This window comes from Kuraishia capsulata, genomic scaffold, assembly GCF_000576695.1.
Source record: "Kuraishia capsulata CBS 1993 genomic scaffold, Kuraishia_capsulata_scaffold_1, whole genome shotgun sequence".
Classification (NCBI taxonomy): Eukaryota; Fungi; Ascomycota; class Pichiomycetes; order Pichiales; family Pichiaceae; genus Kuraishia; species Kuraishia capsulata.
Genome location: NW_019172950.1, coordinates 1,950,924 through 1,963,520, shown reverse-complemented (window position 1 = coordinate 1,963,520; position 12,597 = coordinate 1,950,924). Strand labels below are relative to the sequence as shown.

Sequence of the window (12,597 nt, the reverse complement as noted above, 5' to 3'; positions counted from 1 at the left end):
ATTCACTCACGATTCTAGCCTTACGTGCGGCTTATTCAACATTGCAGATATCAACTAAAAGAAATAGATACTAAACTATATTATGTAAACTATGCTTGCCATCATTTAAGCTCAACCTTCTCATCGGCGGTAACAAACTCTGGGGCGGCCTCCTCGTCCTTGCCCTCAATAGTGTTCCCGGGATCCTGCGAGGTGAGCGAGATGGTCAGGACCGATGGAACGGCAATCAAAAGAGTTCCAATTGTCAATCCCCAGTTCATGGCCATCTGGTTCATAGCTGGCACGTGAGTTGAACTAAGACGCCATGCCATGGCTCCACCACACGATTGCGATGTCTTATAAGCACCGACCATGATGGCATTCACGGCTGGGTTGTTGGAGTTGGCACCAATCATCCAGTAGCAGAATCCCTGCCACAAGGCATCATACATACCGTAGAAGATATACAAGAACATTGGGCCGATGTATATTCTGTCTCTCATGTCCACGTCTTGTTTATGGCCGGCAGCAATGCGCTTGTTGCTCCAGAGTTGGAACGCATATCCACCACCCCAAATACAGAAGCCAGTAACGAACAGGATGGTCCACGCAACGCATCCTCTCTGTTTTCTGGTCAATCTGCCGAAATCCAGCACGGCACCCATGAAAAGACCACCAAACATCTGAGCAAGCCAATAAAGGGCAGAGTTCAGCGATCTCGTCCTGATGTTGAAAGTCTCTGCGTTGACCGCATTCTGCTGGTAGGTGTAGAATACGTTCGCATAGAAAAACATTGGAATCAGACACAACATTCTCCATTGAGTGAGCACACTAAATGCAAACTTGAACGTTGCCAAGGTTCTCGAAAGAGACATACCTGCATACTTCTCCTTGATGGTGGAGGTTCTCGCACCGGTGTACTTGCCGTTGAGCTGCTTTTCAGTCACAAGCAACAGCGAACCCACAACCCAACCAAAAAGCATGATCACGATGTAAGCAATGTAGGTGGAGTCCGAAACGGTTCCCTTGCTGGAGTGGAAGTTCAAGCCGAGCGAGGCAAAGGAACCAACACTTCCACCCAGATTGAAGATAATCCAGAACACCGCAATGGCACGGCCCTTCTGGGCCTCTGGGACGTATGTGGTCATGATAACACCTTGGGGGATCCAAAGGAAAGCCGCACCTAGACCGAGAATGGCACCTGCAGCAATCACAAAACCTCCATTGTGGTGGTGGTTATATGCGAGAAGCGAACCGGCGTAAAGAGCATAGGTCCATCCTCCTAACAAGAGACAGATCTGGCATCCAAGAAGATCGTAGATAGGACCCACAATAAACGCGGCTGTAACTGCTCCCACAGAGAGCAAAGCGACACTGGCGTTAGAGGCCACATCTGTGTTAACTTGGCCACTAAAAGGTGTTAGCAGGGCACGACGGGGTAATTGAAAAAAGAAAGAAAAAATGTTGTCTACTCACGAACCACCCATACCAGAAAGGGCATTGTAGATACCGGGACAGCAGAAACACACGAAAGAAATCAGCAAGATCTGGAACCAGGGTTCTCTTTGGAACCTCAGCACAGTGGCCAATGGACCGGTTTTTTGCAAGTATGGAGTCACTTCAGGCTCATCTGGCGACTGGGCCGCGACCACGTTCTGGTCAAGAGAGGCCTTGGCAACGATATCAGATCCGTTGGAAGACATCACGAAATTGAATGACGAAAGGTTAGCCACACATTCGAGGAGCGAAGCAAAGGTCTGTCACCTATATATACATGATTGTATACATGATATGCACGGATCGGCTTAATTAACCGGTTGCCACGCGTTCAATGTCCCCTCGGGCAGCCCCAGCATCAGATAACGATTTTGACCTTCCCGATTTGGCCACTCCGGCGAAATTCTCCGTGGTTCCACTTCTGATTGTATGATCGTTTGATCACAATGCAATATATTGGAGAGCGGGTGTGAAAGTCGCCGTGGTTTCGGGAATATGACCGAATTCAAAGAAATTTGGTTGCACAATGTTAGGATTTTTTTTGACGGCGAGTGGGTTGCAGTTCTGAACCTTATCGTGGGATGGCTGTGATGAGTGGAGTACATGATTAAAGCAGAGATGAACTACGGGATTAATAGGCACAACAGTGCAAAAATTGCAATAAAAACGGGGCATTATTCGGATTAATATTTGGAATATTTTACAAACGCGACCAGGCGATTGGTAGCTGGAAATCTATGGAAAACCCAGCTCATCCCATCGCTTTCACTCTGCCAAGATGTCTATCTAGTGTTATCATAGCTGATCTCCCTTATCACTCTGACCGTGCAACTTCAGCAGCCAGGTCTGCAAACTCCACTCTTGCAGGATTACACGATCCGCTAATGTCCCTGTTGGGATGCGTCCTATTGGTCAGAAGAATCACATAAGATCTGGTAGCGTTGTTGATAACGAAGGAGGTACCCGTAAACCCAGTGTGACCATATGCGATTCCAGGTAAAGCACAAAATTCCTTCCCCATAGTGAAGTGGCTATCCAGCTCGAAACCAAGACCCCGTTTGTAACCGGGAAGATGGCTGGTGTAGCACTTGAGGCCGTTCTCCAGAAGATCCGCATCAACGATCTGTTTGCCATTGTAGAAACCCTTATTTAGTAACAGTTCACAGAACTCCTTCATATCCTCGAGAGTAGAGTACATTCCAGCATGACCGGCCACTCCATTGAACAAATGACCCTTCTCGTCGTGAACCGTCCCGCGAATTGGTTGTGGCCTTCCTAATACCCTCTCTGGCTTGCTATACTCGTTGGCAACGACTCGCGCAAACTTGTCTTTCCCCACATTGAACCCAGAATCTTGAAGTCCCATTGGTACAATCAACTTCTCGTTCATGTACTTGTCTAACGATGTGCCAGAAACGGTTTCAATGATAAACCCCATAAGCAAATAGTTGACGTCACTGTAGATACCGTGGGTTCCTGGTTCTGTCACCAACGAGTTGGAGATAACGCTTTTCCGGAGTTCTGAGACAGGGAGACAGCACATCTCGGGAGAATCAAGCAGCGGAGTTGGTTCCGGGTGAAATCCACTCATGTGTGCCATGATATGTCTTATTAAGACGGTTTTCTTGTCAAAGACAGACTCCTCGTTGTTTTCGAGGAACCCTGGCAGAATCTCGTAGACGGGAGTCTCGATCGAGATATTGTGCTCCTTTTGCAGGATGAAAAAACACAGCGTAGTCCAGATCTTGGTGATGGAAGCAACTATTGGGATTACTCGTTAGTATCGGTCAATGTGGAAAAGCTTTTCAGAAATCACGGCAACTCACGATCAAAGATCTTGTCTGGGGCCATTGGAATCCAGTCCTTCTTGTCCAAATTGTGACCCTCCGCATCACTGTATCTCAAAGACCAGCCAGCACAGTACTGAGCTTCATTATCACCCGCTTTGACGAAAACACAAGCCCCGGGGATCGAACCTTCCGTAATCTGATCGGTTTCGATATCATCCTTCTGGATCCATTTCCGCATCACCTGCTCCACACGGGCCTGGAGCTCTGCATTCGAGAATTTCATTCTCATATTCATCGTGAAACTAGTCGATGCACTAAGGAACAACCTCGAACCAATTCCGACCTCGACCTCGACTTCTACCTCAGATATAACCCGGTTGCTTTTCGTCTGTGGCCGTGCCCTGTTGACTCTATCAATCGTCGTGGAGCGGCTCAATCGCCTAACACGGTCGGAGAATCTCGCCGATGTTTTGAGTAGCGCACTCCACGATAAGCCAGAGAATGAGGCCTCCGGGAAATTTACCCGATGATGTTCTATAAGGGCTGGGGCAATAAAACACGAACGTTCGCAAAAGCTTGTCGCTTGGCGAGTGAACGGTTGTTTTCCTGGAAAATTCATTTTGCTAGTTCTGCTCATAGACTCAAGTTTATATCCGTGAAGATGAACCTCAACGTGCTGCAGACAGAGTCGATCAACCTGGCCACGGTTGGAATCGACCAGTTCTCTTCCATGGAAATAGCCAAGGCCATGAACAACGAAGACACCAAGGTTGTGAACGTGGTGAATGAGTCTTTACCTTCTATTGCCGCCACTATTGATGCTGTGCATCCTAGAGTGGCTGCCGGTGGAAGGTTGGTGTATATTGGGTCTGGTACCAGTGGTCGACTTGGTCTCTTGGATGCCGCCGAGATTCCACCAACGTTTTCTGCCTCGCCTGACCAATTCGTGGCTATCCTCTCAGGTGGTGACCAGGCGATCAGAATTGCTCAGGAAGGCGCTGAGGATGACGAAGAGCTCGCTATTGCGGACCTCAAGAACATCAACCTGACTGCCACCGATACCGTGATCGGAATCGCATCTTCTGGCAGAACTCCTTACGTCATAAGCGGGCTACTTTTTGCCAAAAGTATTGGGGCTGTGACCGTTGGTATCACATGTGTACGTCCATCCGAGTTTGCGACCAGAGACTGCTGTGATCACCTGATAGAGGTAGTCACTGGTCCTGAAGTTATTACCGGTAGCACCAGATTGAAGGCTGGTACTGCTACAAAAATGGTGCTGAACATGTTGAGTACTGGTATTATGGTGAAGCTGGGCAAGACTTACAACAACTTGATGGTTGACGTGAAACCCACAAATCTCAAGCTGGAAGAGCGGGCCAGAAGGATCTTCAAAAGGATCTCTGGAGCCGAGTTCTACTATGTCACCGAAAAAGGTGAAAAAAGTCTCGTGAGAGTCGACGACTCCAAAGTGGTTGCTGACAAGATTGACAGTCTGCTTGCTTTGAGTGGAAAGAGCTTGAAGTTGGCGATTGTGGTTGGAAAAACCGGATTGTCAGTTGAAGAATCTAGGGCTTTGTTGGAAGAACACCAAGGAAAGCTTAGGTTGGCCCTTGAAGCTACGGATAAATATTCCTCTGAGAACTCCGACAGTGCAGAATCATCTATCTCAGCCCAGCGTTCAGGTTCTAGCTCGTCAGAGGAGAGTCTGGTCATGGATGCTTTAGATGAGGAGTTTTATCTGGCTGTTGATGGTGGTGGAAGCAAGACTGAGGCCGTAATCACCACCTCTACAGGATTGCAATATACTGGATATTCGGGAGCTTCTAATCTTGCTACCGCCAGTCCATCTGGATCTCTCAAGATTGTCTCAGAAGCTGTTGGCAACGCTATCAAAGAACTGAACAGAAGCCTGACTACTCCGGTTGAAGATCTCCTCTTCAGCAAAGTGTGGCTCGGACTCGCTGGTGTTTCGTCGTCGTCTCCAGAAATTGTTTCCGAGGCTAAAAGACTGTTTGACGAAAAGTTCGGAACCGATGTCAAACTCACTGGAGACAGTTATTTGCTCTCTGGGGCTCTCACCAGCAGTAACTGCAAAGAGACCTCATGCATCACTCTGATTGCTGGAACCGGGTCTGGAGCAATGTCCTTCAGGACGTCCAAAAACGAGGTGGTTAACATTGGCAAATCAGGTGGATGGGGCCCGTTGTTGGGAGATAAAGGCAGTGGTTTCGACATTGCTGTCAAAGCCATCCAGAATACCCTCTCCGTCCTGGACAAGATAAACATCACAAAAGCATCTGCAGATTCTCTTTCGCCTTTGGACCTCAAAATCATCGGTGAGCTTGCTGATGGAAAGCCCCAGCAGTTACTGGGCAATGTGATAAAGCTCTTGAACACATCCAGCGATAAGGCCCGCATTGCCAGCATTGCCAAGTATGTTTTTGAAGAGTACACAAACAACGCCTCGGCGGCTGCCATATTGGACACAGCGGCCCAAGAGCTAGCTCAGTATGTCTACCCATTGGTCACGGGAGAACTCAGACCCCAGAGCTCAATCCTGGTGGTAACCGGATCTTTATTGATGAGGTCAGATTACCGGTCCCTAGTGCTGGAAAAGCTTAGTGGTAACGGCGTCGTTTTCTCGCGTGTCGAAACCGTTGGAGATGTGGCTGCGTTTGCAGGAAAGTCATTGGTCATATAAAACTCATAGAACTTCTTCGTAAGAATAATACTGATTAGCATAGAGGGGATTCGGTGGAATGAAAGATAGTAACTTGCATGAAGTGCGGCGGTCATTTGTTTCATACACTAAGTTAGTTTCACTCGGACTAGCTGTAATGGTTTTATCGTGACTAATTGGGTATAATGGTATTGAAAGTGCCTATCTTTGAAGTGTTCAGTATGGTGTCACAACCCTTAACAGTACAAACCATGCTTGAAGATGGTTTGAAAATCTACAACGCTTGGCTCGGTTCTGCTCGGGCTGCTTAAACGACTCTATTTTCAAACCCCGGTCAGCATACTGAGCAGACCGTATCCTCAGGCCATTCAGACGAGACGCAAGCCTCCTTATTTCGGATTTTGGATAAATACCAAACCTTAAACAATTTCTCCGCGACCACCAAGCCTACGACAATGTCATAATCACAACCTTGCAAGATCTATTCGCAATTAACTTTGCAGCCACTCACATCGTTAACAGATCAAATCCATCTGCACGTGATCATGCCTAATCTCTTCGCTCTGAAAAAAAAGGCGGAGATTGAATTATTTTCCACTTATCGCTCGACCTTGATATCTTTTCCACCTCTTCGTTCCAAATCTTGTATATATTGGGAAAGGCCACTTTATCTGAGTCATCTTGGAGTCCAGTTTATTAAGCCTTGTTTCACACATGACGAAATTGCTGGTTGCTCTGAACTGCCGAGACGAGGTTCATCTCATCATAGGTTCCTCCAGTCTAGCAGCTACCAGGATACGTTCCTCGTTGGATGGCGGTGCTAAGCCAGTACTGATAAGCCCCAGGTTGGATTCAGTGGGATTGGAGAACCTTGTGGACCAAGAACGTGAGGGCCTGCCCAATTTGTGGATCCAGCGTTCGTTCCAGACAAGTGATCTGACTACCCTGGGTAGACCGGAGGTTGAAAATGTGGTGGATAGAGTTTTTGTGGTTTCAGATGATCTGGAGTTGAAAAATGAAGTCTATCAGAATTGTAAGAGACTGCGGATCCCCATAAGTTGCTCAGATTCTCCAGAACTATGCACTTTCACCATGCTCGCTTCATATACCTCTGGGGACTTCCAGATGGGTGTCACTACAAACGGCAAAGGATGTCATCTTGCCTCTAGGATCAAGCGGGAATTAACCCAGCAACTACCGAGTGATATAGCGCAGATCTGTGAGAATATTGGAGATCTCAGAACAAAAATACGGCAAGAAGACAATCACATTACTTTACCTGGAGAAGAGGACGATGATGCGTTGCAGACGTCACGACTCAATGCTCTTGTGCCCGAATTTGAGATGTCAGAAGAACAAAAAAAGAAGCAGAGGATGAGATGGTTATCTCAAATTGTTGAATACTATCCTTTGAACAAATTATCGAAGGTGTCCGTTGAAGACCTTTCCAAGGCTTATCAGGACTCTAAGACCCAAACCGTATCGACCGGAACGGGGTCGATTTCGCTAGTCGGATCCGGACCCGGTTCCGTGTCGTTGTTGACGATAGGAGCCCTTTCTGAGATACATGGAGCTGACTTGATTTTGGCAGATAAACTCGTGCCGCAGCAGGTGTTGGATCTTATACCCAGAAATACGGACGTCTTCATAGCCCGCAAATTTCCAGGAAACGCAGAGGCCGCTCAGCAAGAATTGCTCCAGATGGGACTACAGGCTCTCCGCAATGGTCTGAAGGTAATCAGACTGAAACAGGGAGATCCTTACATATTTGGTCGTGGTGGTGAGGAGTATCTTTTCTTCAAGGACAATGGGTTCACACCGGTGGTTCTTCCTGGTATCACATCTGCCCTTTCTGCACCGGTTGTTTCTCAGATCCCAGCCACACACAGAGAAGTGGCTGATCAGGTGCTTATTTGCACCGGAACAGGACGTCGGGGTGTTTTGCCCGATTTGCCTGGCTATGTCAAGAGCAGAACCACTGTGTTCCTCATGGCATTGCATCGGATGTCGGAGCTAGCCCCAGCATTGGTTGCCAGAGGCTGGGATCCAACTGTCCCTCTAGCGATTGTCGAGAGAGCCGCGTGTCCAGATCAGAGAGTGGTGAGAACTACTTTGCAAAACGTTGTTGAGGCCTACGAGGCCGTTGGATCAAGACCACCTGGGTTGTTGGTCGTGGGTTGGGCATGTCAAGTTATGAAGCCTCCTGTTGAAGCCAAATGGCATGTTGAAGAAGGTTGTGCCTTGGAAGGTCTTCAGTTGGGAAGTATACTTGAGACATTGAAGTGTTGAGAATGTAGGACGAGAGAGGTGAACTGCATATTAATAGGCATATCTGCAATTTTGCGGCATATCATAGCATACTGTAACGACATATTGAAAGAATCAAAATCGAACTTAGAACAGACTATTTGGAATTGGTCAACTTAATTTATTTGTGCCGTGATAAGGCCCTCTATTCGATTCACACTCTGCACTTATCTATGCTTTATCTGAAAAATATGCCGGCCACAGTCACCCGATAAGGAGGTCGTGTATCCCACATAATGAAATCGCTTATCTCTGACAGGCTAAGAGCCCGAGGACTATCAACATTCACCAAATGTTTACCACAACCGATATCTGTCCGCATGAACAAACTACGCTTTATTAGTCGTCAATTTGTGAGGTTCTCTTCCTCTAATAATATTGCATTTGCATTTGAGTAAGTAAAGGTTGTTGAGCCAAGATGGAGAAAGACACCATAGGCTAACAAATCTCAGCATCGATGGGGTCTTGTTACGCGGTTCCAAACCGTTAAACCCGTACGCAAAGACTGCGTTGACTCTCTTGGATGAACATAAGGTGCCATATGTATTGTTCACCAACGGTGGTGGTGTTTCTGAATCTGATAAGATCCGAGAGGTGGCTAAGAAACTGGAGTATCCAACACTCACTCCTGGTCAAATCATACTTTCACATTCCCCATTCAAGAAACTCACCAAGTCCTTTAGCAGGGTGTTTGTTGTTGGTGGTAAAGCTGATCGGTGTCGCCGAGTTGCTCTGGATTACGGGTTTCGCGAGGTATTGATCTCAGCCGACTATATTGCGTGCAATCCAGGTATAGCTCCTTTCCATAAGTACCATGCAGACGACGAACTTGCCTTGGACCCAAAAAACTCGCGCGTTTGTGCCTCAAAAGATTCGATAAATGATCCTGTGGACTGTATTTTGGTTTTCAATGATTCGTGGGATAGTTCTGCAGACATACAGATCGTGCTCGACCTTCTCAACTCTGAGCATGGAAAGATAGGAACTTTCAGAGAAGGAAAGTACGCTAGACCCAGCATTCCTATTTACTTCTCCAATGGAGATTTCTTATGGGCAAACGACTTCAAATTGCCCAGATTTGGCCAGGGTGGCTTCAAAGTACAAGTGGAGGCTCTTTATGAAAAAATTAACGGGGTCCCATTGGAAAGCACTACCTTGGGCAAGCCCGAACGAATTTCCTATGAGTTCGCCCACCACGTGCTTTGCAATTGGAGCGGAACAACCCCGGATAAAGTGTACATGGTGGGGGATAATCCGAACAGCGATATTCATGGCGCGAATGCGTTTGGCTGGGAAAGCATTCTGGTTCGGACCGGGGTGTTCAAGGACTCCGAGATTGACTACTATGATCACCTTCCCACGCTTGGTATCTTCGACAACGTGGAGACAGGAGTACGCAAAGCACTGGAGGATAACGGTATAATCGGAGCTTCAAACTAGAACATAAACTAAAACAAACACAAACTCTAGAAAGATGTAGAAATGGGTAAAACAGGCCTTGGAGGGCTTGTACGCACATTCCAAAACGGCGTAACCATGCTGGGAAGTTCTAACCTTTACAACAATAACAACCAAAGGACAAAATCGGACAAAAATGATGCGTTGATGCGGATCGGATAGGGATCTGCGGGTCAAACCGGGATCACTAGCGAGGTGCCTACACCTTGGAGGCAACAGTCTGCTCCGATTGCAGCTTTAAAGCGTTGCGTTCGTGCATCTGATCCTTACATGACTGCAATCCGGAACAATTGTGGTTCTCAAGAAGACGGTGTTTCGAGCAGAACTTGCCCTGACACAGCGAGCAATCACCCACAATCCGTAATGGTGCAGAAGTGCAGCCACGTGACGAACATTTGCGCTTGTTGGCAGATTTTCTGCGGATTTTAGACTTTGCCTCAGCGGCAGCGACCTCCACGGCCACATCTGTCATGGCGTCTTCAGCCACCGCTGATTCGTCTGACTGCGAGCCATTTGTCAGGTAAACGGTTGAGTTTGACACTGGGGTAATTCCATAAGAATGCAACGAAGACTGCAGTTCCATCTTGTGACCAGAGTAGAACAGTTTGTAACTCTTGGACTCGGCAGAACCTTGTGGGTGTAACACAACGTCTGAGGGGGCAGCAACCAGAGCGGCGGCTTTCAGGTCGTTGACTGTGGAATTATCCGGGATGGTGACAGAATAATCTGTAATCGAGAGTTAGTAACTAGGCATAGTTGGGGGTTATCCTGGGCGTTGGCGTGGAGTTCGCAAGATGACCATCTCAAACCAGGGGGGCAAAACAGCGATAAGACACATCACAAGAGATGGGGATAGCGCAAATCATCCCAAACTCCCGCAACGAAGTCGTGAAAGCCGCAAAAATACTCACCTGATCCCGAGGCTAATTTGATAGACACTTTCATCTTTGATATAGAGCAGAAGAGTAGGAGGCGTTGGCAGAACCAGCTTGTTTCGGATAAGAGATGACAAGGTAAAACAGGCTCGTTCTGTTTAGGCGGGTGAGTCAGGAGCACAGCACGGGATGCAAGCGATATTATTGATCTGTGCACGTAGCTTCGTTTCTTTTACATTCTGTAGTGTGCGGGATAATATTAGATTTGTCTTTGTACACGTCCTTTTTGCTGAATCTTCACCGACTTCGAGCTCAAGAAGATTGCCCTTGGTTACCCTTGTTCTCATCCACATATCAAACTAAAATCCAAATGTCCGGCCGTCCACAACAGCAGAAGCCTTCTTCTTTTGAGGAGTTCAGAAAGACCCCACTTTACACCGTTGTGCTGAATGTTTCCATCTTTGCCGTAAGTTGCTAACTGAGGAAGAGTTAGAGGTTGTGATATCTTGAGGGCTTGCCAAGCTATTATGGGTTATGCTGTGGTCTCTGTGAGGTTCCGATAAGACCTCAAGTGCCCATTTCAATGATTTTGTCTGTGAAATCTTTCTGGAGAGCCCCTTTCTGGTCAGTTCGGAGCTTCACCAGTTAACTTCACCACAGCAGAACCCCAATTTCACCAGGTTTTACTACGACCCTACTGCCTTTTTTACCATTCACTTTTTTCAGCAATACTAACTTTTCAGGCCGGTGTCGCGTTCCTCCAGTCATCGTTGGCTGAGGGTTTGTTGCCAGGTTTGTAAGCCGGATGACAGTCTAGCCAAACACTCAAAGATGTACATAGGCTAAAGCTTGACAATTCAAGCTATTACTTAAAGTTCAGCTACTTAACTACTTTTCACGCTTGTTGTTATCAACGTAATTAATACACAGTGGTAGACATCGAATGTAGGACGGAACCATCTAAAACTGGTTCCCCAATGAATAGCGGTTGAAAGTCAGCTACCTAGAATAAATCAGTTCGAACCTCGGCGTCAGATAATCGTTTATCTAGAGGACAACACCTGTTTAAAAGGATTAGTAATTTGCTTGAAGCTGATGAAGCTCGTGGAGCTAAAGGAGCTAAAGGAGCTAAAGGGCACATACGACGTAGAGGGCATGCAGCATACCAGGGAACCAAACAAAAATACACAGAATGATGTTGATCAACAGGTCTCTGCCGGCACCGCGTTCCATAAAAACAGCAAGAGGAGGCAAGAGAAGGGCTGGGAAAAAGATATTAGCAAAACGATTCAGCATGGCCCAACATAAGGTTCGGCAAACCTCGGGATTCTCCTGCTCTAGCAGGTCTCGATCGTTTCCGGTCTATATACTTACCAATGATGACAGCGATGATCTTAGAGGCGTCCATTTTGATGGGTAGTTGAGCGAATTGAATTAAACAAATTCAAAAGAGGCAGAATTAAAAACACGGGGGCATCCCTAAGATTAAATATCGCCAGGGTTTGGTTCTGAGTCCAAAACGGGTTCTCGGGGCCGGTGCTTCTTAACCTCAGCCTACATAGGCCTGCATGGGGTAATAAAATCGATAGAACCCGGATCGGGTACTATTGTTGCCTGGGTCATGCGTCTGTGTTCGGCTGAGCGCGGAGCTTTGTTTCGTAACATAAATGTCTTTTTTTTGGTTGGGGTTGTAATTGGGGCTGTGCGGGCGTTTGCGCCTTGCCCTGCCACCATGTCTAAGCGTCTGGCCCATTGGGGTTAGCCATGGGGTTTAGCAATAAACCCACTTCGCTCACAGTAATAAAATCAAACCACAGCAGATGATATCAGCTTTTGGTACCTTCCGAAGGTCATTTTTCACTTCGCTGGTCATCTACAGATGGGTGCCCCGGATAAACTGTCCCTGGTTTGACAGGGAAGTTTCTGCTGGGAAAAAAGAAAAGAGTGGAAGGGAACGGGTCGGATAAACTGCATTCTACAAACTGCAGCTCCGGGGAGTCCGGGGAAA

At 47.2% G+C, this 12,597-nt stretch overlaps 7 protein-coding genes across 7 annotated transcripts; 3 read left to right on the top strand and 4 right to left on the bottom strand.

Annotated features, from left to right (window-relative positions):
- Positions 1-101: 101 nt before the first annotated feature.
- Positions 102-1,480, bottom strand: KUCA_T00001068001 (uncharacterized protein; the record flags this gene model as incomplete). The annotated part of the gene is made up of 2 exons (XM_022605668.1): positions 102-1,389; positions 1,452-1,480. 2 exons carry the CDS (start codon positions 1,478-1,480, stop codon positions 102-104), a joined length of 1,317 nt encoding a protein of 438 aa, XP_022457114.1.
- An 810-nt stretch (positions 1,481-2,290) lies between these two features.
- On the bottom strand, positions 2,291-3,561 carry KUCA_T00001067001 (uncharacterized protein; the record flags this gene model as incomplete). Its single annotated transcript, XM_022605667.1, has 2 exons — positions 2,291-3,237; positions 3,303-3,561. The coding sequence occupies 2 exons, from the start codon at positions 3,559-3,561 to the stop codon at positions 2,291-2,293; spliced, it is 1,206 nt and encodes a 401-aa protein (XP_022457113.1).
- Positions 3,562-3,927: 366 nt separating this feature from the next.
- KUCA_T00001066001 (uncharacterized protein) lies at positions 3,928-5,970 on the top strand (the record flags this gene model as incomplete). Its single annotated transcript, XM_022605666.1, has 1 exon — positions 3,928-5,970. One exon carries the CDS (start codon positions 3,928-3,930, stop codon positions 5,968-5,970), a length of 2,043 nt encoding a protein of 680 aa, XP_022457112.1.
- Positions 5,971-6,663: 693 nt separating this feature from the next.
- KUCA_T00001065001 (uncharacterized protein) lies at positions 6,664-8,238 on the top strand (the record flags this gene model as incomplete). The annotated part of the gene is made up of 1 exon (XM_022605665.1): positions 6,664-8,238. The coding sequence occupies one exon, from the start codon at positions 6,664-6,666 to the stop codon at positions 8,236-8,238; it is 1,575 nt and encodes a 524-aa protein (XP_022457111.1).
- A 338-nt stretch (positions 8,239-8,576) lies between these two features.
- KUCA_T00001064001 (uncharacterized protein) lies at positions 8,577-9,696 on the top strand (the record flags this gene model as incomplete). The annotated part of the gene is made up of 2 exons (XM_022605664.1): positions 8,577-8,650; positions 8,709-9,696. The coding sequence occupies 2 exons, from the start codon at positions 8,577-8,579 to the stop codon at positions 9,694-9,696; spliced, it is 1,062 nt and encodes a 353-aa protein (XP_022457110.1).
- Positions 9,697-9,913: 217 nt separating this feature from the next.
- KUCA_T00001063001 (uncharacterized protein) lies at positions 9,914-10,297 on the bottom strand (the record flags this gene model as incomplete). The annotated part of the gene is made up of 1 exon (XM_022605663.1): positions 9,914-10,297. One exon carries the CDS (start codon positions 10,295-10,297, stop codon positions 9,914-9,916), a length of 384 nt encoding a protein of 127 aa, XP_022457109.1.
- A 1,420-nt stretch (positions 10,298-11,717) lies between these two features.
- On the bottom strand, positions 11,718-11,997 carry KUCA_T00001062001 (uncharacterized protein; the record flags this gene model as incomplete). Its single annotated transcript, XM_022605661.1, has 2 exons — positions 11,718-11,851; positions 11,964-11,997. The coding sequence occupies 2 exons, from the start codon at positions 11,995-11,997 to the stop codon at positions 11,718-11,720; spliced, it is 168 nt and encodes a 55-aa protein (XP_022457108.1).
- Between the last annotated feature and the right edge of the window lie 600 nt (positions 11,998-12,597).